This window comes from Chrysemys picta, chromosome 10 (genome assembly GCF_011386835.1).
Source record: "Chrysemys picta bellii isolate R12L10 chromosome 10, ASM1138683v2, whole genome shotgun sequence".
NCBI lineage: Eukaryota > Metazoa > Chordata > Testudines > Emydidae > Chrysemys > Chrysemys picta.
In genome coordinates this window covers 34969109-34991591 of record NC_088800.1, presented here as the reverse complement: position 1 = coordinate 34991591, position 22483 = coordinate 34969109, and the positions used below count along the sequence as shown (strand labels likewise).

At 37.9% G+C, this 22483-nt stretch overlaps 1 protein-coding gene across 1 annotated transcript in view; it reads left to right on the top strand.

Moving 5' to 3' along the window:
• The window catches only part of TBC1D2B (TBC1 domain family member 2B), a 59109-nt gene extending 38379 nt beyond the window's left edge, over nucleotides 1-20730 (top strand). The window contains exons 6-13 of the mRNA XM_005294485.5: nucleotides 921-1313; nucleotides 2988-3098; nucleotides 4611-4804; nucleotides 5538-6032; nucleotides 11197-11314; nucleotides 11630-11815; nucleotides 13191-13312; nucleotides 16580-20730. Of these exons, the coding sequence (XP_005294542.2) occupies nucleotides 921-1313; nucleotides 2988-3098; nucleotides 4611-4804; nucleotides 5538-6032; nucleotides 11197-11314; nucleotides 11630-11815; nucleotides 13191-13312; nucleotides 16580-16775 (1815 nt within the window). The 3' untranslated portion in view covers nucleotides 16776-20730. The remainder of the gene's footprint in view (nucleotides 1-920; nucleotides 1314-2987; nucleotides 3099-4610; nucleotides 4805-5537; nucleotides 6033-11196; nucleotides 11315-11629; nucleotides 11816-13190; nucleotides 13313-16579) is intronic.
• The last annotated feature ends 1753 nt before the right edge of the window (nucleotides 20731-22483 follow it).

The window sequence follows — 22483 nt, the reverse complement described above, 5'->3', positions numbered from 1 at the left end:
ATTGACTACCAACCCCAGGTGATGATGTGATATGCTGATACCCATTAGGTTATCAGTGACCTCATCTCTGACCAGTCAATTCAGCATTGGTTCCTTGATTGTGCAGAGCACTCTTGTAAGAGACTTGAGGTTTTCCAGCTGGGTTAGGGCTCCAACTGTTCCCTTCAGCAGGCTCTTTGGAATAAAATACCCAAAGAAAGGTGATAAACCCCAGGGGAGGATGAAGAAAAGAGAGTCTGGCTTTCCTGTTACATGGGAAACCTATCTCTCGAAATCCATAGGGTTGCTCCAAATGCCTCCAAGGATCTCAGGCTTGATAGGTAGGCTTATAGGCACAGTTCTCTCTGCTGTATCCTGTTTTATTCTAGGGAACAAAATAATCCACCAGTATCTCCACTGTCGTGAGGCCCTGGTTCAACCTAGACACATCTACATGTTTCTTCAAACCACTGTGAACTTCCAGATCCATCTTCACTGGGCCCCCAGGAGAGAACACTAGTCTCAATCCCAGGCTCTACCCTTCATCTTAGTTTAGGGGAGGAGTTCCATTCCTCTATCCCAGAAGTACAGCCCCATTACATCCTATTGAAATGTATAGCCTATTAGAGCTTCCTCTTAATGAGCTCAGTTCCACTCTTCAGCTACCTAATGGGCCACAGCTGACACTGCTTTCTGCAAGCCTGACACATAATATAGCTTAATACATACATCAGTTAATGGTGTGCCAGGTGTATGTACCCACTTAGAATTATTGTTCTTTGCTTCAGTGGCCTCCAAAAACCCACTGACTTTATTCCATTTGCACTTGTTACTTCATGTAATATTCCAAGTCTTTTTTTCTTTCGTTTTACATAATTATATTCTTAGGCTGTAATGTCTCCTGCCTTTTCTCCACTCTCACTTTACTTTACTCTTTTCAGGAACTTGTGCGACTCTTGCAGCAGACAGTCCGGTCTTCCCAGTACGATAAATACTTTGCAAGCCATCTTTGTGACAGGGTTCCAAAAGACAAATTAGAGCTGCTACACCAAAAAGATGATCAGATTTTGGGTCTCAACAACCAGCTTGAAAAGCTAAATCTGGAAAAAGATAGTCTCCAGCAGGAAGTAAAGAATCTGAAATGCAAAGTTGGAGAACTCAATGAGCAGCTGGGTATGTTAATGGAAACAATTCAAGCCAAAGATGAAGTGATCATGAAACTCTCTCGTGAGCTCAGTGAATGTGAGGACAATCCATCCTCCCAAAGTGGAACAGCAAATTCTTCCATGTTATCCTCTTTTAACAAGGAACTACAGGAGCTGGACAGACTAAAAGTAAGAGCAGTGTGTCTCTCCGTTGGGGTAGAGGAATCCCTAGTTCTCAAAAATGCTTCACAATAGGCCATCCTGTGTAGGAGATCACTAGAACCTTCAGCATTGCTCTAGAATACTCTCACCCATGAGATTTTTTTTCTCTTCCCAGTGGAGCTTGGGATCTACACTTTGCTCCCTGCAGGACAATATAATCCATAGCCACTAAAGTGTTGAGCTGGTCCACTCTGCTGTAGTACAGTATATTGTGTTTTCAGTAATACAGTCATAGGCGCTGACTCCATGGGTGCTTCAGGGCTGGAGGACCCCCGGGGGCACCCACCGGCAGCCCCCCATCAATTCGCCCCCAGCACCTCCCCCTCCCTCCCTGCACCTCCTGCCTGCTGCAATCAGCTGTTTCGCTGCATTCAGAAGGCGTGGGAGGAGCGAGGATGCATCGCGCTCAGGGGAGGGGGCAGGAAAAGGCGGAGCGGAGCCTTGAGGGAAGGGGTGGAGTGGGGGCATGACCTGGGGTGAACTGGGGTTGAGCACCCCTTCCCCCTCCCCCCCGCCCCGGGCACTTTGGAAAGTCGGCGCCTGTGAATACAGTAATTGCTATGGAGGAAGAATACCTTGAGAAGTAATCAGGAATACCGGAGAAAAAATAGGGGGTAGAGAGAAAACAAGGATGTAAAAAGAAGAGTCAGAAACAAAGAACAGATGGTAAACATAAATGAGATTAAAAGGAATAAGGGGGGGAAATAAAAGACCAATGTAAAATGACGGAAAGGTGACTTAGACGTAAAAGGAGGAATAGACCAGCAATAAAGTCAGAATTAATAGTGCTGACCCTATTGCTAGTGACCTACTTTCTCCCCTAACTCCTTTCACAGTTTTATAGGATATTGGCGTCTGGGTTCAAACAAAATTTGTATTTTTGGTAAACTACCATTTAAGCTTGCTTGCCTTTGGATAATTACTCTACTCCAAAACAATTTGGAATATGATTGTGTTCCTATTTAAATAAAACTTTCAAAGGGAAAATCCCTTTTTGTCATTTCATCCGCAACTTCCTACATCAGAGCATAAGGAATTCTGGATAATAAGGGATTAAACTACAGAAATGAATAAGCAAATAGTATTTTATCTACTAACAGAAGTGGATGTAGCAGATGAGGAATGTTGAAGATGTGGGAGTAGCAAGAGATGATTGTTTGTTTGAAAAGTACCATCTTTCTCTCACTCACCACATAACTTCAAGCTCTGGAGGTCAGGGTTTAGACAGGTTAAAGTGAGAGAGCTTTTTGCTAGATATGTGTATTTCTGCATCGTGGACATAGCCTTTGAAGTAATCATATGTATGATACCAATTGATTGAACCTATTCCTGGAGATTTGTACTGGCAATGTAAGTTTGGCTTTTTTTGTGCAAGACTAGAAAATAATATTATGTGGTTTGGTAGTGATATTTAACTGACAAGATCTAATAGCGAGACAAGATGGGCAAGGTAGAATCTGTTATTGGACCAGCTTCTGTTGGTGAGAGAGACAAACTTTTGAACTACACAGAGCTTTTCTTCAGGTCAAGTCAAGATCTAATAGTGACTGCTTGTCCTATATTCTACTGTATGTTGTCAAGTAGAAGTTTAAATGTCAATATCTATAGATGGTAAACTTCAATTTTTATTTTTATTAACAGGACAATCTTCAGGGTTACAAAACCCAGAATAAATTTTTAAATAAGGAGATTTTGGAACTTTCTGCTCTACGAAGAAATGCAGAAACAAGGGAGAGAGACTTGAATGCAAAGGTCAGATTAACCCAGTTTTGCTATACTTGAAGGGTTCCACTTCTGTTTGAAAATATCTAAAATAGATATTGGAGAAATGTTTAAACAGTGAAAATGATCCTTTCAACACTCAGAACTGCACAGCTCCTTAAATCCATTGTCTTTTAAAAAGTTTTATTTCTCAGTTTTCTTGAAGAGTGACACATGGTAATGTGGGCATGACTTATTCCCCACACACACGCTGTTTATATTCCATTGTGTTGCAATTTCATTTGTAAATCTGCCCAAGAAACTCCACTCTACAGTAGAAATGGAACTGTTTAGATATGTTTTGTATGGCGACTCTCTGATGAATGCCACTGTGCTTGTTACAATCTATTTAATCTTGCTGCATGAATGATTTCTCAGAGTTTTATATGACTTGACATTACCAGTGAATTAAAAACGGCAGTCTTAATTTATGAGCACAGAATATTTCATGCAACATTAAGATTGCAACATTTTGCTTTTTCAGGACACACAAGTCAGGAAATGCAGTTAAGGATGAGACTGTATTGTCATGTACAACAGTACACTAAATATGTCACATTGAGTACAGTAAGCTTTAGTGAGTGGGAAGAGTGAATAAATTTTTTTTGTAGCCTGTGTCAGTGTATGTAGATTTGGAGCACATTTGTGTACAGATGAGTAGGGTATTTGAATGAATGTGGTCAAGTTATTATTTGCTTGGGGCTAATTAGGTATGTTTATGTATGTGGATATACTGTTTGAGCAGGACATGTTCAGGCGTGGAGTGCGTTTTTGTATGTTTCATATGTGAATTCCATGAAGTTGTAGCCAGGCCTGGATGATATAAGTATGTGTGGGGCTAGGTTTTTGGCATGGAGGTGCAGGATCATAATTTCTGGACTCTAGAGGAGTCTGTATGTGGAGAGTGAAAGCAAGGAATGTTGAAACATTTTATAATTTTGAAGATATATAACCAATATCTATCAAACTTTGAGGACTACACGCACACACAATCTTACATTTTTAAAATGTCAGTTGTATTTAAATTGTAAGAGTATAAAAGATTGGTGCTACCACTCATATCACACACCAGTGGCTGAATGGATTTTGTTCAAAGTGCCCTCCTCCTCCCGCAACCCCCCCAAAAAATCACCTTTGTGATGATACTTGGCATATGACAACTCAGCCCAAAATAAGACACCCTCTCCCTCCCCGACTAGTAAGTTGTGACTGTAAAGATCCATTCCAGTCTGAGTATGCAGCATTTAATTATAGTATTTGCTATCATAAACGGTATAATAAAATAAAATCCATTTCAGAATGTTTGTTCAAATGTTTGAGTCATTTTGTGCATTCTGGGCATGTAAAAATAGGAACGGAAAATGAACTATTTTCAGGTTATAGATTTGTATCCTTTTGATCTTTAGGCTGTGTGAATTTTGAACCAGATGTTTAGAAATACTTAGTGCGACATGTATTTGTGTTTCAAATTAGTACAGTAATTTGGCATGTTATTCTCTACAGTGTGCTAGCCTGGAAGCCAAACTTTGTCAGATAGAAAGTAAATACTTGATCTTGCTTCAAGAAATGAAGAATCCTGTTTGCTCTGAGGAACAGAGCCCTGCTCGTGATGTCATTACTCGTTTGCTTGAAGATGCTTTGAAAGTGGACAGCAGTGAGCATCCAGAACAAGCTTTCTTTAAACCTTTCCTTGTCAGGTAAACCTTAGGCTAATTTTGAGGGCATCCAGTCTGTATTTGGAGGAGAATGGATTTCAGATATGAAATTTCATATATATTGTAAAGTCTTAAGTATCCTAAAAGTACTTTAGGAGAATGAATATACAATGTTTTCTCAGCCTCCCTTTCCCCTCTGAACAGTACACTTATATCCTAGGCTTCTTGACTGATGTGTATTGCTGGGCCAAAGATATTTGCATATGAAAATTTGATAGTGGTAATTTTTTTTTTTAATTTCTAGTTTACTTTCCTTCATGAATAAATAGCATACTTATATCGGTGAAATCACATAACAGGCCTTGTAAGCACAATACTTTGTTTCAATTATATTAAATAATTTGGTATCAAATTAAATATTGGCAAAATTATCCAATACATTTAACTATTCCAGATATTAATGCAACATGGTTGACCCATAATTCTGTGGCTTAAACTCCTTGCAGTGACTTACATAACATTAATTCCAAATGTAGATGCAGCCTTTGAATACAGAATGGTTCAAAAAGTAAAATATATTTTGTAATAAACTGAATAGGGAATTTTAACACTTTATTAAAATAGTATGAAAGCTCTGGCATGGTTTTAAGGATATTGCTATATAAACTATTGCCAAAGTAACTTAAGAATGACTATTTGGAATTTCCTTAGAACATACCAGACTGCAAACTTTTTGTAGAAATCATATTCTTTTTTTTTTTTTTTCTCTTTACAGTGAACATGATATTTATGGGTTTCAGACAGTCCCAGAAGACGATGAGGAAGAGAAATTAGTAGCAAAGGTGCGAGCCTTAGATCTGAAATCCATTTCTCTCACTGAAAACCAGGAGATTTCTACAGGGGTAAAATGGGAAAACTATTTTGCAAGCACAATGAACAGGGAGATGATATGCTGTCCAGAACTGAAGACCCTTATCCGCTCTGGAATCCCGCATGAACATCGTTCCAAGATGTGGAAGTGGTGCATCAACCTCCACATTAAAAAATGCAAGGACAGCACTGATCCTGGATATTTCCAAACCCTGCTTCAGAATGCCCTTGAAAAACAGAATCCTGCATCCAAACAAATAGAGCTGGATCTCTTGCGAACTTTGCCAAACAACAAGCATTACTCTTCCCCCACTTCTGAAGGGATCCAGAAGCTAAGAAATGTCCTTCTGGCATTTTCATGGAGAAATCCTGATATAGGATATTGCCAAGGTCTCAATAGGTATTATATTTCAAATCTGATAAATAAAAGAGCTGTATAGTGAAACATTTAGTAGACTTGTACAGTAAGGATAGCACTGTGCCTGAGGAAGACGAATTTTTTTATGGTTGACTTCACTAGAGAGATTCCTCATCTTGCTGATTTGCTAATTTGGAAGCTGTTTCAAACCTTGGTAACAGTTTGGGAGTAAATGTATCAAATAGTTGAATTATTTAACAGGAAGAATTTGCAGGAAAAAAGGTCATTCAAAATAATGTTTAAAAGTGCCATTTTAAGACAGTGATCATAAAATTGATAAATAATTTCCTGAAAAATAAGGGGCTTAATTCTCCCTCCTATAATATGAGAAACAAGTTCATCTAAGGGCCATATTGTGGCGTACTTGTTCATCTTTCAAAGACATGCACTAGATTATAACAGGTTTTTTTCTATTCAGAGGAGTTGACAACTTGATCAAGTGCTTTAATTTGTTGGCTTTTTTTAATGAGGAGAAAAATCCATGCTTGGGCCATAAGCATAGACTGACAGAAATCTGTAAAATAGATTTTTGCAGAAGAGATAGGATTGGAGGGAACTTGTACAATGAATGTGGTGTTTAATTGAGTTGAAGTTTTGTGTTGCTTTTATGTCTGTCTTTAGTTTAAGACATAAAAAAATGAAAGTTCTGGCTGATGGTTAAAAACGTTTGGCACTAGAAGGGCTACTCCTGGGGGAATTCTGCGTCATTGCGCATGTGCAGAATTCATTGCTCCGACAGATTTCTTTGCTTACCCACTGAAAATTACTTCTGACAGGGAAGCAAAGGGAAGCTGCAAGAGTGGTCATGCGCCCACTCCCTGGCAGTGCAGACAGGTCAGTTTGGGCACCCAAAGCAGCCAGTAGAGATGTAAATCACCGCCTGGGGGTGGGGACTAGCTAGTCGTGTGTGTGAGAGAGAGAGACACTCTGACCCTCTCACTCGCTATTGCAGCATGCTTGATGTGGAGGGGCAGGGCTTTGGGGTATTTCTGAAGAGGTAGTTGTAGGGCAGGCTCTGTTCCCTCTGGCAAAGGAGAATGTAGCAGCCTGCCTGCTTAGTTAATTGTTCCCATTGTTCTTAGCGAATTCCCCCAGGAGTATAAAATAGGTGTAAAAAATTTTATGACTCCTTTACGTTGTCAGAGTGGTGTAAAGGAGCCTTATTGTAAAGGACTGTGTGGCCTTATAAATGCTTATGGTTCTTTAGTGATTAGAATTGGTCTAAATTTTTGGACTGAAAAAATTTCCTATCAAAATGTGCTCCATGAACTGTTTGCTACTAACTTTTTTGGAGATGGTCAATAGCCAGTATAGATTGTGAGTTTGAGTCCCTGGCCCTCACTTGCTCTTCAGTTGCCTATGATGTAACACTGGGTGCATATATTTTTTGACTAATAATTAGATGTAAAGGGTCAATACTAGCTACATTACTATTAGATGGGGGGGGGGGGAGAGGGTTTGATGATTTCCTCCAATGCCCCACGCTCCCATTCTCCATCCACTGTATTGTAGTTTAAATAAATTACCAAAATAATTGAAACTAGCTGGATTATATTGCATTATTTTGACAAAAAATATGCAGAATTTTGCAGAATTTTAAAATATTGGTCGCAAAATTTTTATTTATTTATTTTTTTTTGGCACAGAATTCCCCCAGGAGTAAAGGGCCACAGACCCTATCATTTGCCCTAGTGCATCTTATGCTAATAAATCCAGTCAGGAAATCCTGACCCTGGTGTTTCCATTCTAAAAAAACATTTCAAGAGTTTATAGCATTCCTAACTTAAGTACAGAAGAATATTCAGGATCCATAAAAGGCCTCTGTAAAAGAAGGGGTTGTCTGCACTTTTCCCCCCCATTGATATAGTTTTTCACTGATGTAATTACACTGGCTAACACCTGAGGAGTTTAGTAAGTTTACTGCATTGGTGTAAAGTGACTTGCCTGGTACAGCTTTGTCCTGGTTTGAAATCTATACCAGATGAAGCTGGTGAAGCTACATGTGTGCATAAAAGAAAAACAACAAAAAATAGTGTAGACAATCCCAAAAGGATTCCTCTCTGGGAGGAATTTGTGGCAAATTAATCTTGTGTTTTTTAATGTGTGCAAAATGTTTCCAAAATTTTCCCAGTTATTTTCACATAAGCCTCAGCTAGGGCAAGAACATTCTGTATTCACTATGTGTATACTGTATTCTGTATTCACAGTATTCACTATGCAACAGATACTTCTACTTGTTTTTACTAAGAGAATGTGACCCAGAAATAAAATTAAATCAGGAATTGGTGGTAAGGGAGACTGGCTCGGTGGGGCCGCGAGGTGGGGAGTGATATTCTCTTCTGTAACTTTCTTCCTGGTTTTCTTTTGTCTCCACCACCACCATTTTTAAAGTTGTCACTTCTCCTTGATTGTTTTGAGACACCTAATTGGGATATTGCTGTACTGGCAGTTAGTAAAGAGAAGAAAGAGAGAGGGCAAAAGGAGAGAGAGTGGGGAAATGCAATCCAATCTGGTTCATATGTAGGTGAATCTAATAACACTGTGTGACACAGAAATTTTCATAAATTATATAATTATATAAAAATTATATAAAATCATATTTTTGTAATGAAATGAAATCCTCATAAATTAGAGAGAATTATGTATAGTTTGTTTTTTTTAAGATTTAAAAAACAAAGTTCCTAAATCAAGGCAGACGGGTTGCTATCTTGAAAGCCCAGAAATCTGTTGGTTTGGAATGCTTAAATAGTACAGAGATAGCTGCTGACGTAAGAACCTAGCAAAAAGTGGAGTTGGGGAATGAAGTGTGTTAGTCAGTTTTGCTTACAGTGGTAGATAAATGAAAGAAATAAATAGTTAAACAACTTTGCCACTGGACTTGTCCAAGAATTGGGAGCCTAAACAAGGTCTCTATCAGAGCACCTCACCCTCCCTGATTGAACTAACCTCGTTATCTCCATACTGATTTATACCTGCCTCTGGAGATTTCCATTACTTCCATCTGAAGAAGTGAGGTTCTTACCCACGAAAGCTTATGCTCCCAATACTTCTGTTAGTCTCAAAGGTGCCACAGGACCCTCTGTTGCTTTTTAAGGTCTATAGGATTTCACACAAAGGTGGAGGGCACAGGGAACAGAAGTGTTCCCTTTTGATTGCTTATCAGTCACTTGTGCTTAGAAAAACTTGGGTCCTGAAGGTAATTGTACTGTGCTCAAAAATGAACTATCCTTGGAGATCGCAAAAGGAATGGCCTATTCTGGATCAGAGCCATCATGCTCTTGGCCAACACCAGGTGATTAAGGAGACAATACAAGAAACCTCATGGCTGAATTAAAATTTCAGACTGAGTGTGACCTAACTTAATAAAATAATTATAAAATGTTTTTGCTGTTTTTGAACGTTAATTCTCAGACTTCAGCAGATTCACAAAACTTAAGGAAAAGTTAATATCTATGCCCTCACTGTAGTTTCCTTCACCTTGCAAAGTCTGAGAAGCTGTCAAAGTTCTATGATGTCCTAAGCAGTTACTGTTTCCACATTTAGAAGTTTCAACAAGCAAGTGATGTTAGATTAAGGCAATCTGACTTGAAAAAGAAAAGTCAAGTCTGATATTATGTGCACTTAATGTAACTTTGGTTTTCATCGCTCCCCTTGACTGTGCAAACAGGAAGACCAGAAATGCAGCTAAATGTCCTTTGATCATGTTGTTATGGTTTTCATGCAACGGAAAAGTAAGACAGACACATTAGTATTTTTATTTTATTTTTCAAACTACACAGCCCAACCAATTACTTTTTCGGAAGCTGTGAATATGCCACACTTGCTGTTACATTCCTGAAAGCTCCTTCACTTAGAATGCTTTATAGTACAGCCCTAGGGGAATTTTTCCTCAAACAGTTCACTCCTTAATTGTGGGTTTTTTTTTTTTTCTGATTCAGTGGCCATCCCAGCTTCTTCACAAAAGGCAAAAATGAAATTCAGTTCTCTCTGTTACCACAAAAGAGAGACGATTATCACTTTATACAACAAAATATAATCAATGTATTTTTTTCCATAGCTTTTGGCAAATAAACTTCTAAGGCTCCAAACCTACAAGATGCTCTATGTGGGCTGATCCCTGCAAGCGCATGGTGCTCCATTGACTTCAGTGGGGCTCTCTGCAGGCACAAAGGTTCTCCTGTGCCAAAGCAGCTTGCAGGAGTGGGCCTTAGTATATCACAAAATACCTTGAAAAGCTGCACAATCATTTCACTTTAGATGCTAGATACTTTTGGAAAGCTCACTAAATAACTTGGAAATCAAAGGAAAATATCCTGCTTCAATTTGAAATTTTTTAGCCTAATTTCTCAACTAAGACCTACAATGACTATAACTTGGAAGGGATTGGTGAGAAATATTGATTTTACCTTTTTTCTGTTAATTTATTTTGTGAGTTTGCTGCCAAACTATGTGTAATCATTGTCACAGTTTCCCCTATATAGTCAATTCGTTTTTTCTGATTATTTATGTGAAACACACAGCAAAAAGGGGGAGAATTTTTTTAAGTAACTTGTGATCATACATCCATAAATATTGGCGTAGGGTCTTGGGCATGCACAGCCCTTAGAATTACTTTTCGCTCATTTTTAAAATTATGGTAAATTTCAAGTTGGCAGTGTTGTACATAAAACAATAGCTTTAAGAAATGTTAACTCCTTTAATTCTGTTACAGAAGGCTATTTAAATCATGCACAGGATTTCCTTTGTGTATAATGTGTAGGGAGGTCTTTATTTTCAACTCTGCCATTAAAGGAGGCCGTGCGGATTAGGAACCACAGTAATGGCCTTGGAACCAACAGATTCCCAATACTTTAATTTGGCCAAGCCACTGACAGAATGGCTTCCAGCAAATCAGTTTGCTTCCTTTTGCCTTAATTTGTCCACTTATTTAGCTGAATAGAAGTACTGACGCCCAATACATGCCTCCTGTTCGAGCTATCCTAGTAATTTTAAATGTATTTAGCAAATTGGTTAATGTAGCCTATTATCAGTCCACTATTCCTTGATGAACAAAAAGTAAGGTAGTTTTATTTTAAAACTTAGTTTTAATAGATTTGATTCGTGTTTTAATGGACTTGTTTTCAAAACTGTCTCTTTTTATTTTTAGATTGGTAGCAATTGCACTTCTCTACTTGGAACAGGAAGATGCTTTTTGGTGTCTGGTTACAATAGTGGAAGTTTTCATGCCTCGTGATTATTATACTAAAACTCTGCTAGGCTCTCAGGTATGCATTATGCCAAAATAAAACAGTCTTGAAAACTGCTGCTAAAATATGGTTTCAATCTAATCCTGACTTTGAAAGCTGCTACTTAGAAATTGGGTAAAATGGAGGTAATAATGCTTGCCTCCAACAATGGGGCTATTGTGAGAATAGATTGGTTAGTATATGTAAGTGCCTTGTACAATGGGGACCCAGACCTGCCTGAGACTTCTAAGTACTACTACAGTATAAATGTCTAATAAAAAGTGGTGTGCTTTGAAACACGTACAGAGCTATGTAAGTGCTTAGCAGCAGTAATAGCATGTCTGTCATCTTTAGGTTGACCAGCGAGTGTTCAAGGATCTAATGAGTGAGAAACTGCCACGATTGCATGCTCACTTTGAACAATACAAACTTGACTACTCACTCATAACTTTCAACTGGTTTCTGGTGGTATTTGTGGACAGCGTGGTCAGTGACATCCTCTTTAAAATATGGGACTCTTTCCTATATGAGGGATCAAAGGTGAGTTGTATGAGCTAGATGTTTTTCAGTTTGTATCAGATGTAGTAACAAGACACTGTGGTGTTGAGAAATTCAAGGTGGGGGATGGTTGTATTTCACAAGAGTATGTTAGTTCTAAGAGCTGGTCAAAAAATGGAGTGAGGAGGAAATTTACAAAACAGCTTTTCCAGCCAACAAATTCTTCCATTTTAAGTCGAAAGTTTGGGACTTGGAAATTTTCCACAACTTTCAATAACCAGAATAAAACCAAGTATTTAGATAGTTCCCTTTCATAACACTTTAAATGCATCAAAGTCCTTTTTGAGAAATAAGCAGATATCTAACCAGTATTTCCTGGGTTACAAATATTCTAAAATAGAGGTGTAGGAAAGTGCAAGACTTGGCTGAGAATAGGGAGGTGGCATTTGTTTTCCTGTCACCCTACAGCAATTTTTTTAAATGTATTTCTGCAGACACCTATCTAGTGCTCAGGGCACGTAACCCATTAATTTAAAATTGCAGCATTAAAAAGAGACAAACAGCTGCCTATAAATGTACCTCAGCAGAAACTCGCATATGAAATTGTAGCTGAATAAAACTGACAGTTTTATTTAAAAGGTTTTATTTTTCTCAGACACTTAGATACAACAGGAACACAGTACTTAAGCAAATAGGGGAAAGGGGAAGAAAGTGAGATGGGGGGGGGGATAGGCAAGAGTAGTAAGTTCACTACCATAACTTTCTCTTAAGTGAACATTTCAGTTTACAATGTGGCTTTTAGTGTGTGTGTGTGTGTGTGTGTGTGTAAAATAACTTTCAAAAGATCACAATACTGTGATAAGATATACCTGTACAGAGTTGCAAAGTGCTAGGCCTGCTGACCCCATTCCATCATAGAGAGAGTGTCTAGACTGTTGTAACTCCTACCAGTGACTGACTGAGCAGCTGTTGGCAAAAGTTGAATTGGCTTGCAGTTCCCTATAACATATATTCCCAAGTGTTCAAATACCCCACAAGACAAGATTATGAGGTCCCAGGCACTGAAAAGCCAATTACTTTTTTTAAATATGATGCAGAACATTTTTTTTATTTCAACTCTGAAACAGCTTTGGTGGTTTATTAGGCCATATTGTCTTTGCTTTACAGATTAGTTTTTTTAAGGCGCTCAGAAGCCTTTGGGCATTAGTTTTGATGGTGCTCAAATTATTATTGTACCTGGGAAAAAATGTTTGAACATCACAAACGGAGCTGTTTCCCCTACAGAAAGCTGCTATTATGCTAAACCGCACACACTAATGCAGGAAGACTGCAATATTTCTAAAAATCAGTTTTATTATAAAAGTGTATTCAGAATGTAATGTGTGTGTATCTATAAATCTTTTTTTTGAATATCCAGGTCATTTTCCGGTTTGCCCTGGCTCTTTTTAAATACAAAGAAGAGGAGATCTTAAAACTGCAAGATTCAATGTCCATATTCAAGTACCTTCGATATTTCACTCGCACCATTCTTGATGCTAGGTAAGTACTTTAAAAACCTATTTAATATCAACAATATTTTGTGTTGGGGCACAAATGAGACATTTCACCTAGATGAATGACATCTGTTCAGAAGAATATCTAGTGAGATTTCTAGTCACTGGTTTAATTTTTTTCTATCCTCTTCCTTAAAATGTGTATCTGAAAGACTCCCCCATTCAGAATACAAAAGCAAAAAAAGAGCTGCTGATAAAATGATAAAAGCATCATCTTCTAAGCAATTCGGCAATTTAACCCCATATTACTATATTTACTATGTAGTGTTGCCATTTACTCTTATTGATATTTGTATTGCAGTAGCACTTAGAGCCCCATTGTGCTAGGTGCTATAGAAACATACATAAAGATAGTCCCTGTCCTTACTTTATGCTTAGATTATAAATTGTTAAGAGATATGGACATGTCCTATTGAATCAAGATTATCTTGTGTGCTACTAATACATGTACATAGGCAAGCATTGGGTTGTAAGAAAATTTTATATTCTGACATGTGTGTGTTTGAGATGATGGGAACTAGACAGTGCTATAAGTGCTATTCTGTCCTTAATTCTTCTTTGCATAGGTAGTGCAGTTTATGTGCACTGTATTCAGCATAAACTAGCACCTAATGTTCTTAAATATTTGATACAGGGAGGGTGATAAGTTAAATAACATCAAACAAAAATTATTTTTCATAAAATAGCAGTTTGTTTGGATCAGAATTTGGCACAACAGTAATACACTTGAAACTTTTTAAACATTCTTGGCTGTTCTCTGATAACAGCTAAACTGAGGGGGCGGGTGGGGTATTATTTACTATAATAAATTGCATGTGAATTAGGGTTTAAAATCTGATTCCTGTTCAGAGCTCCCTGTATGGTTTGGGAGTTCTGAATGGAAGAAAAGACTAACTTGTCTGTATAGTCTCACCCAGTGCTTAAAGATGAATGTGAGGGGCTGACCCAGCGAAAATCTTCTGCACTTCCACATAAGAGAGGGAAGTTTGACTTTGGCTCCCCAGAATAAAGTGGCTCTGAGGGGATGGTACACAATGTTTTGTGTGCCTTAGCATTGACTCCCTCACCCCACCCCTTTGATGATGATTTAAGGAATGATTGCAGAGAGTTGTGTTTAGTTCTTGACCAAAGGAAAATGATGATCATGACTCCCAACCTACAAGTGGAGAAAAGTGTGTGTGGGTTTGGGGAGGTGGGTGGAAATGTTTTTAAACACACAAAGCAACAGAAAGATAAATAGTGCTTACTAAATCTGAGCCTTTGGAGTATTCCAAGAATTTTTAACTTATAATCTCCTTTGAATTAAAATGACTTCCCACAACAACACTGCCAGAAACTGATGTGTGCAGACTGAATTGTTGTCTCTCCCTAATTTCAACAGCGGTACTTTTTTCTTTGAGATAATGTCAATCATGAGGCTTACAAGACTTGTAAAGCTGGACCTTCTTTTTTATAAATGTGTCTAACACCTAGTGATGGAATTCAATATTGATTTTTAAAATTTGGGTTACTGCAGCTCCCACAGAAACCTTTTTGTATTACCGAGGCATGTTTACTAAACCAGGTTGGCTTAAGTCTGTAAAATTTGGGTCCCCAACTATTTACTTTTTAAAAATGATAGGCACATGGTGTACAAAAGCTTCGTAATACATACAAACTGCGTTCTGTTTTTTAAATCCCATTCTGTATTTGACTTTTAAATTGACACTCGTATGAAAATATTTTATAGTAGTATAGTGCCACCTCGTGGATTTAAGCTGAATTGATTAATTTAAAAATCAATCTTTGTAAAGTAGGCTATATGATTCATGCCCTTCTAGCCTCTCAAGGTCACCATTTTACAAACAATTTACTTATAAAAAATATTTTTGAACTTGTAAAGCTAAGTGATTAAAAAAAATGTTTAAAATGACTGTTACAGATGTGAGTCCAGTCTTGTGGAAAAACACACATCATCCTATTCATAGTACAGGAAAGATAGACATTCAGTTATGTGATTCCTAGACATTTTCCAGAGGCTGGAATAATTAATTGGCACTAACACATTTCTGAAGTTTAAGCTGCCTAATTGGAAAAGTCCCGACTAATATGTGCATTGGTGCAACTTCAGAATAATGTACAGGGAAATAAGAATTGTACACCTCTACCCTGATATAACGCGACCCGATATAACATGAATTCAGTTATAATGCAGTAAAGCAGCGCTCCCGGGGGGGGCAGGGCTGCACGCTCCGGCGGATCAAAGCAAGTTCGATATAACGCGGTATAGATTTTTTGGCTCCCGAGGACAGCGTTATGTCGGGGTAGAGGTGTATATCTAATTTTCTCATTATGATAAAAATTGTACCTCAGATGACCTGTTTTAGAGTATATATTTAGTGAGAGGTTATTGATGTTTGTGTGCATAGAAACAAGGAAATTATTGTTTCAACCTGTAAGACCTCTGAGTCTTATACAATATGAATGTAGGAAAATCCCAGCCTTTCAATCTGTAAACTGCAGACCATCTTAAGAGAAGCTAACAAATTGATCCCAATTGTTATTGAAATTAATCAGGTGCTCGAATGAGCTATTAAGGGGAAAAAGAGAACTTCAGATATAATAATTAAAGATCTGTTTTATCACAGTTGCAGATCAGCAATATTGCTTATTCTCCTACAAGGATAGGCTAAATAGAATTATAGTATTTTTTTTTTAATAAGGAAACTGATGCAGTACTTTCTGGAGCCATGAAATGCAGAATGCAACTACTGTTGTAGCCCATTTATTTTGAAAGTGCAGTGCATTTGGACTTGTACAGTAACCTAATGTCAGATTTCTCAAGGCAATAGTATTGAATTAATTTCAGCAGAACTAAAGCAGAAGATCTGAAAGAAGGAATATTTAGGAAGTAAATATTCAGTAACCATCCTGGTTGATGAAATTCTTGTTAATCAAAGCTTGGTTACACCTGCTCACAATGTTTCAATGTCCATAAAACCATAGTACAGTATAGACTTGGCAGCTGCTTCTGCGGTCTGGCCAGCATTTAAGGGGACATTCTGTAACTAAAGTGGTCATTTTAAAACTGCTTCTTTTCCAAAGCTACCTTGAAATGTCAACATTTCATCTAAGACACACCAGGTACATGGGGAGGGCTATGCCAGAGATTCATTTCACATCACGTATAAAGTACTAAAGTGAATGAAGCTTAAAATTGCCATTAAAAGCCATAGATCCAGTGGTGATCATCTAATGCTAGGTAATCTTTCAGGAAACTGATCAACATTGCTTTTGGAGATCTGAATCCTTTCCCGCTGCGTCAGATCAGGAACCGGAGGACCTACCACCTGGAGAAAGTGCGCTTGGAGCTAACTGAACTTGAAGCCATTCGTGAGGACTTCCTGCGTGAACGGGAGACCAGCCTAGACAAAAGGGACCTTATCAGTGATGACGAAGAAGATAGTTGAGAGAATTCATTGACTTACACTCTCTTTTGGAATCGTGACCAAAGCTTATTGAGTGGGTTAACTTCAAATACACTTCTATTTTATTAATCCTTTAAAACTGAATGTTAAATAGTGGCATTTGGAAATATGCAGGACAGATTTCCAAACCTCAGCACTTTCTTTCAAAAATATTGTTTTGTATCGGAGGTCAAACAGTTCTGTTTACACCTATGTTCATGCAACTGTATAGAGCACTTAAAAATTAATATCTCTTTCAATCAGTTAAACAGCTGAGCTACCAGTTGTTCTTCTGAAGTGCCTCATCAGTGTCTGTATGTGAAGTAGTAGCATAGAAAAGTCCTTGCTCTTTTAATCTACCATTTTGTCTCCTTTCTGAACTTGTATATTATACTGAACATAGTTATACATTTTTATAGCACAGCCCCACAACATGAAAAGACATCATTTTTCAGTTTCAGGCAGATGCACAAAACTGGCTTTCATAGTATTGTCATGAATAAATCAGCCATTATTTGTGTTACAGCTGAGAGGATATGGAATGGATCACAGCAAGAGCTTTCATGTTGCTCTGTTTCTTTAAAGGCAGCATGAAAATGGGATAGCTAAAAAGAATGTGTGTGTGTGTGTGTATATATACTTAAAATAGAAAACAAATAATCATTTAAGCTTTCAGACTACTTTAATTACAGTGCAAAACATAACAGTTGTATTTATTTTGAACAGCTGTTTTATTCAGATTCCCCTTAATGCAGAGGAAAATGTCCACCAAGTTCTGTTATTTAATCTTTTTGTTTTTCTTCTGGCCACAACTTCTCAAAAAATGACAAGCAGCTCTTAAGGAGGATGGAGTTCACCACAGGAGTCCCACAAACATCTAGCAGATATTCTGTTGCTTATGTTGTAAAGTTTGTTTTTTATGAAGTCCTATTCTTCTCCCAGTTTGGGGTCTAAACTAGGATGATGTTTGGATTTTAGAAAAGCACCCAAGGGAACAACTTTTTTCATGAATATAATCTATATATTGCAATGTTTACATTACAGTATTCTTAGAAAGGAAAACAAATGTTTAGCCATTCATCAGAGAAGCCTAAAGGCCACAGAGCCTGTGAAGAAGTTGGTTAAAATTCTTTTTTTGTGGAAATAAACCATATAACACACTTCCAGAAACATGCTGCTGTGAATGCTGTATGCATATGTATCCACGAGAGAGCTCAGGAAATAGACCATGTTATTCACTTACCATTGTCTCTGACATTGTTACTATGAAAAGCTTGTTGGATACCACTGTTATTTCACTTTGTGATGTATGCTGTTAGAGGACCTGATGGATTTTTCTTACTTTGTTCTCGTTCTGTTTAGATTTGTTTATAATCTTCTTTCCCAAGCTTTTCAATCATCAGAATGTCCGTTTGATCTAAACGTTACCTTTTTGAGAGCAACAGAAAACAAGAATTCAAACAAAAGTCATTAAATATCTCTCTCTCTCAAAGGTGTTTTCCTTTCCTTGGCAATAAAGCAGTGAGAATTGCAGTAGCAGTTTAAAGTGTCAACTTTCAATAACCTTCCATTCAGCTGTTAGATGGTATATTTATTTAGAATTGGATAGGACTCTTCTATTTCAGTCCTATTCATGTAAAAAAGGTTAGAAGGTTGTGGGGAGGAGAGGGGTGGTGTTTCACAACTTTTTTTTTTCCTGTTGGCTTAACTGAAACTTGGTTAAAGATATTTTGCTTTTCAATAAACATTTCCTTTATAAAGAAATTGTCCAATGTTAAGCCTAAACAGAATAAGATCAACGCATATCATGTAACTTGAAAATCTTAGTTAGATGTATATTGAAAGACATGTTTGTTTGTTTAACTAGCAAAACATGTAAGTTCAAATATGCAACAAGCCCTTATGCTTATTAGAGAAACCTGGAATGAGCCATAGAATTATTTCAGTTGTGTTTTAAAACATTTCTAGCATGCATAGTACAAGCAGTAAATTTCTTACTTGCATCTCTTACCTTATACTTGAATTTACTAGGCAAGTTTTTCATATTATTGCATGTTCTGTATTCCTGTTACTTACTACTACAATGAGTATTTGAATATACAAATCAGACCAACTTTTTAAATGTTCTGATTGTTTGCTGTCAGTGTCTTGGAGGAGCTGGTCTCTAACCAGATCTGTGTCTCTTCTTTTAAAAAGAAAATTGTTTTCAAGCGTTAAATGAAATCCGTCCATTTTTGTAAACTTGTTTAAGTTCTTCCTTAGTATAGCAACATTGAAAATACTAGGTTGGAACATTTTGCTAGCCTACCATTTGTGGAGATCTTGCTATTTTGAGCCTTAATTACAGACCAGTTTAGTGACGTTATAAACGTTTTCAAACTGAATGCACAAAAGCCCTCAGGTGATGAAGACTTTTGAACCGCTGTTCAGGACGTTCCCCATAGCTGACAAGTGTATGGAGGAGTAGAGTTGACTTGCAATGTTGGAGGCCCATTCCTTGTAAGAAATGATGTTGCTGATGGTTAATTTCTTGTGTTCCTGCGGTTCATATTAAATGTTATTACGGGAGTGTAAAATTGAATGACTGTTTACTGTTTTGAACTGCAAGTATGTAAAATCTGATACACAGATACCATTTGTTCAAATTGTTTTGTTGGGCACCATATGTGAAATTAGTTGATGGCTTCAGTCACGTTCCCCGTAGCCTGGTGCTTACATCTCGGTTGGCATCCTTGCTGCTGTCTTGGGCAGAAGGACTAAACATTTAAATGGGCAATAAAGACTGAACTGCACTCTTATCCCTAGAAATCCCTATAGAACAGGAGTGAGGTGCAAATAGTAGGAGGCAGTGGGAGGGGAAGCTTGCTTTGCTATTGTCCATCCTGCTCTGTGGGCAAATAAAGGATTTTGAGTGCTGCTTAATCTGGCAGCTTTCAAGAGCACTAATGTTCACCTTTTTAAATGAACATGCAAGGTTACACACATTCAGTATCTTCACCAGGTGACACCAGACAAATACAGAGCAACCTGCAAAACTGGAATGTGTCAACAAATAATGTTAACATTTAGGGCCAACTTTCAAAACAATGCATGAGGATTTAAGTGTGCATCCCTGCCATTGTTTTGGAAATGAACCCCTTAATGAAAATAATACAGATCAGCTTAAAATTGGTGACCAAACGTCTTTTTGTATGTTTAACATCTTGTTTAGTGCTTTCATATCTCTTCACTACAACACTTTTACAGACTTTAAAAAATAAATAATTTCAAGGTTATGTACATATGTGCAAAATATTTGTTATGCATGGCTCACATTTTATGTGACCAAACCACTAAACTAAAATCCTGCAGACTATTCTTCCCTCACCTATTATGCATGATTCAAAATACAAAGTAGCTTTCCAATTACTTATAAAAAATGTTATCTTCTATTACATTATACAGAGAAATATGGTGCACTATACATCTTAGCTATTATTAATACTGCACAGTATTCCAGTTCCACTTATGCCTACAGTATTATAATCCATTATTATTGGATAGTTTCTTTTACCAGTTAAAAGTATATGTGTAGTTAAGTAGACAGAATTTGCTTTTTCATTGTTCTTCTGTAGATGTACAGGTATGTACACATAGTAGGGTGTCTGAGCAATAAGAATAGGATTTTGTGGTTTGAAAAAGCTAGAGTAAGAGCATTCTTTAATTTGACATTTAAGTCATGTTCACATCCATGCTAGTTTGTTCTGTTAAACTATTGAGAAATGAAACTCGTCACTTTTCCACTCTGGAGCTATATACAGATGTTTAAATAAAACTTAAGTACCATATTTCATAAACAAAATCAATGGTGTATGGTATAATAAATCACTTTCAATCGCAAAACTTAACTGATCTTGTTTTGCTAAAGATTGTTGTAAGATTGAAAGAAAAATAAACCATTTATTACTTTGCATTATAATTTGGCTTGAGTTATTTTTAACAGACGTACGTGCTGGAGCCATTAAAACATCTAGAAGAGGAATACATTTTGACACTAGTTCCTTTAAAAGTCAGATCACCAATTTTGAGTTTTAGTGGAATGCTCTTGTCTAGGGATGGAGCAAGTATTGTCTGATTGCAATTGTTCTGGAATGAAGGAAAAGAAAGCAAACAGAACAAGGGAATGAGAGTGAGAATCATATTACAGGAATTCTCTTTAATGAAATTTCTTTTGGCTGAATTAATCAAAACAACTGGCATTTGATGCAATTTTGAAGGCTGTCCACCTATCCCAGAAGTACAGGAGGCACTTGATATGGCTTAATTAGGCCACAACTTTATTCTTAACTGTCTGGGAGTACCTAGCAGATAAGTGTACAGTGAAAGTAATTCCATTATTGTCCACGGAGTGAGGGATTCCGTCAGCCCTCTCCTTAACCTGTCCTGGACCCCTGCCAACCTGCTGCTGGGACCTCACCATCCCCTCCCTTGAATGAGAGTTGGGGGGAGTTATAAAGGAGGAGGGGTTGGCTTCCTGCCGTGCCAGTCATAGGAGTCCCAAACCCCTCGTTTCTGTTCCTTTAATGAATACTTCCTTTAAATCCTTTATCAATCCATTTTATCTGAGCGCTGTATCCCTTCCCTATGCAGTACCTGCACAGGACATCTGCCCCACCTTTACATAATAGGTTGTGATGTCACAACCCATCTCCCATTTAATGTTTGCTCCAACTAAGCTCCCCTGAATACTCTCTAGGGAAGGTGACATAACCCCCGCTTTTCCTTTTCAATCTGGCGGTGAGGGAAAAATTCCTTCCCAGCCTCCTTGAGAAAGGAGCAACTAGTGTAATGCCCATAGCACATCATGACAACCTGGTATTTCACCACTTCCATGGGTGGGATGGTGGATGCTGTTCTGGCTGGCCCAGGTAAAAGAGGGCTTTTCCTACCCAGCATGGACCTATATAGTACCCCCTCTCTTCCAGTCACCTGGTGGGGAGGGATGCTGACCTGCTCTGTGGCTGCTGTAAAAATCACTCCATGCCTCTCTAACCCTTTAAAGAGGTACACACCTTCCTCTGATAAGTCCAACAACGACCTCCCCTGCTTAATGTGCAGTACGGTTCTATATCTAGAATATTACACACAAGCTTTGCACTTCTAGCACATAATGGTTTGGTTTTTGTATTTACTAATTCAGCAAAGCACTTAAGCATGTGCTATGCTTTAAACATCTGTTTAAAACTCCTTGCTGAATCAGGGCCTTAGCCAGTGGCCTGCGCTTTCTAGGGGTAAATTCATGCACACTTCTCCCCCTCCCCCCCAAAAAAGTCTTGTAATGGATGAGATTCTTAACATGAAACTTTTTATTTAAGGTAGGTGCCTTATTTAAGATAGTACCATCTTGTTCATTTTTCCTAGCTGTGCGAGGTCACTATCTAATTTTTCTCTGTCTCTTCTGATTATGGTTGGAATTCAAATGATATATAACACTAGATGTCTCCATCAAGTTGTGAGTTTGGTTCATAATAAATAAAAGCCACTCTTGAGCCCTAGGCGCAGACTCCATGGGTGCTCCGGGCTGGAGCACCCATGGGGAAAAAATTGGTGGGTGCTCTGCACCCACCAGTAGCTCCCTGCCCCGCCCTCTCGCCCCAGCTCACCTCTGCCTTCGCTCTGCCTCCTCCTCTGAGTGCACTCCCATGTCCTGCTTCTCCCCCCCTCCCTCCCAG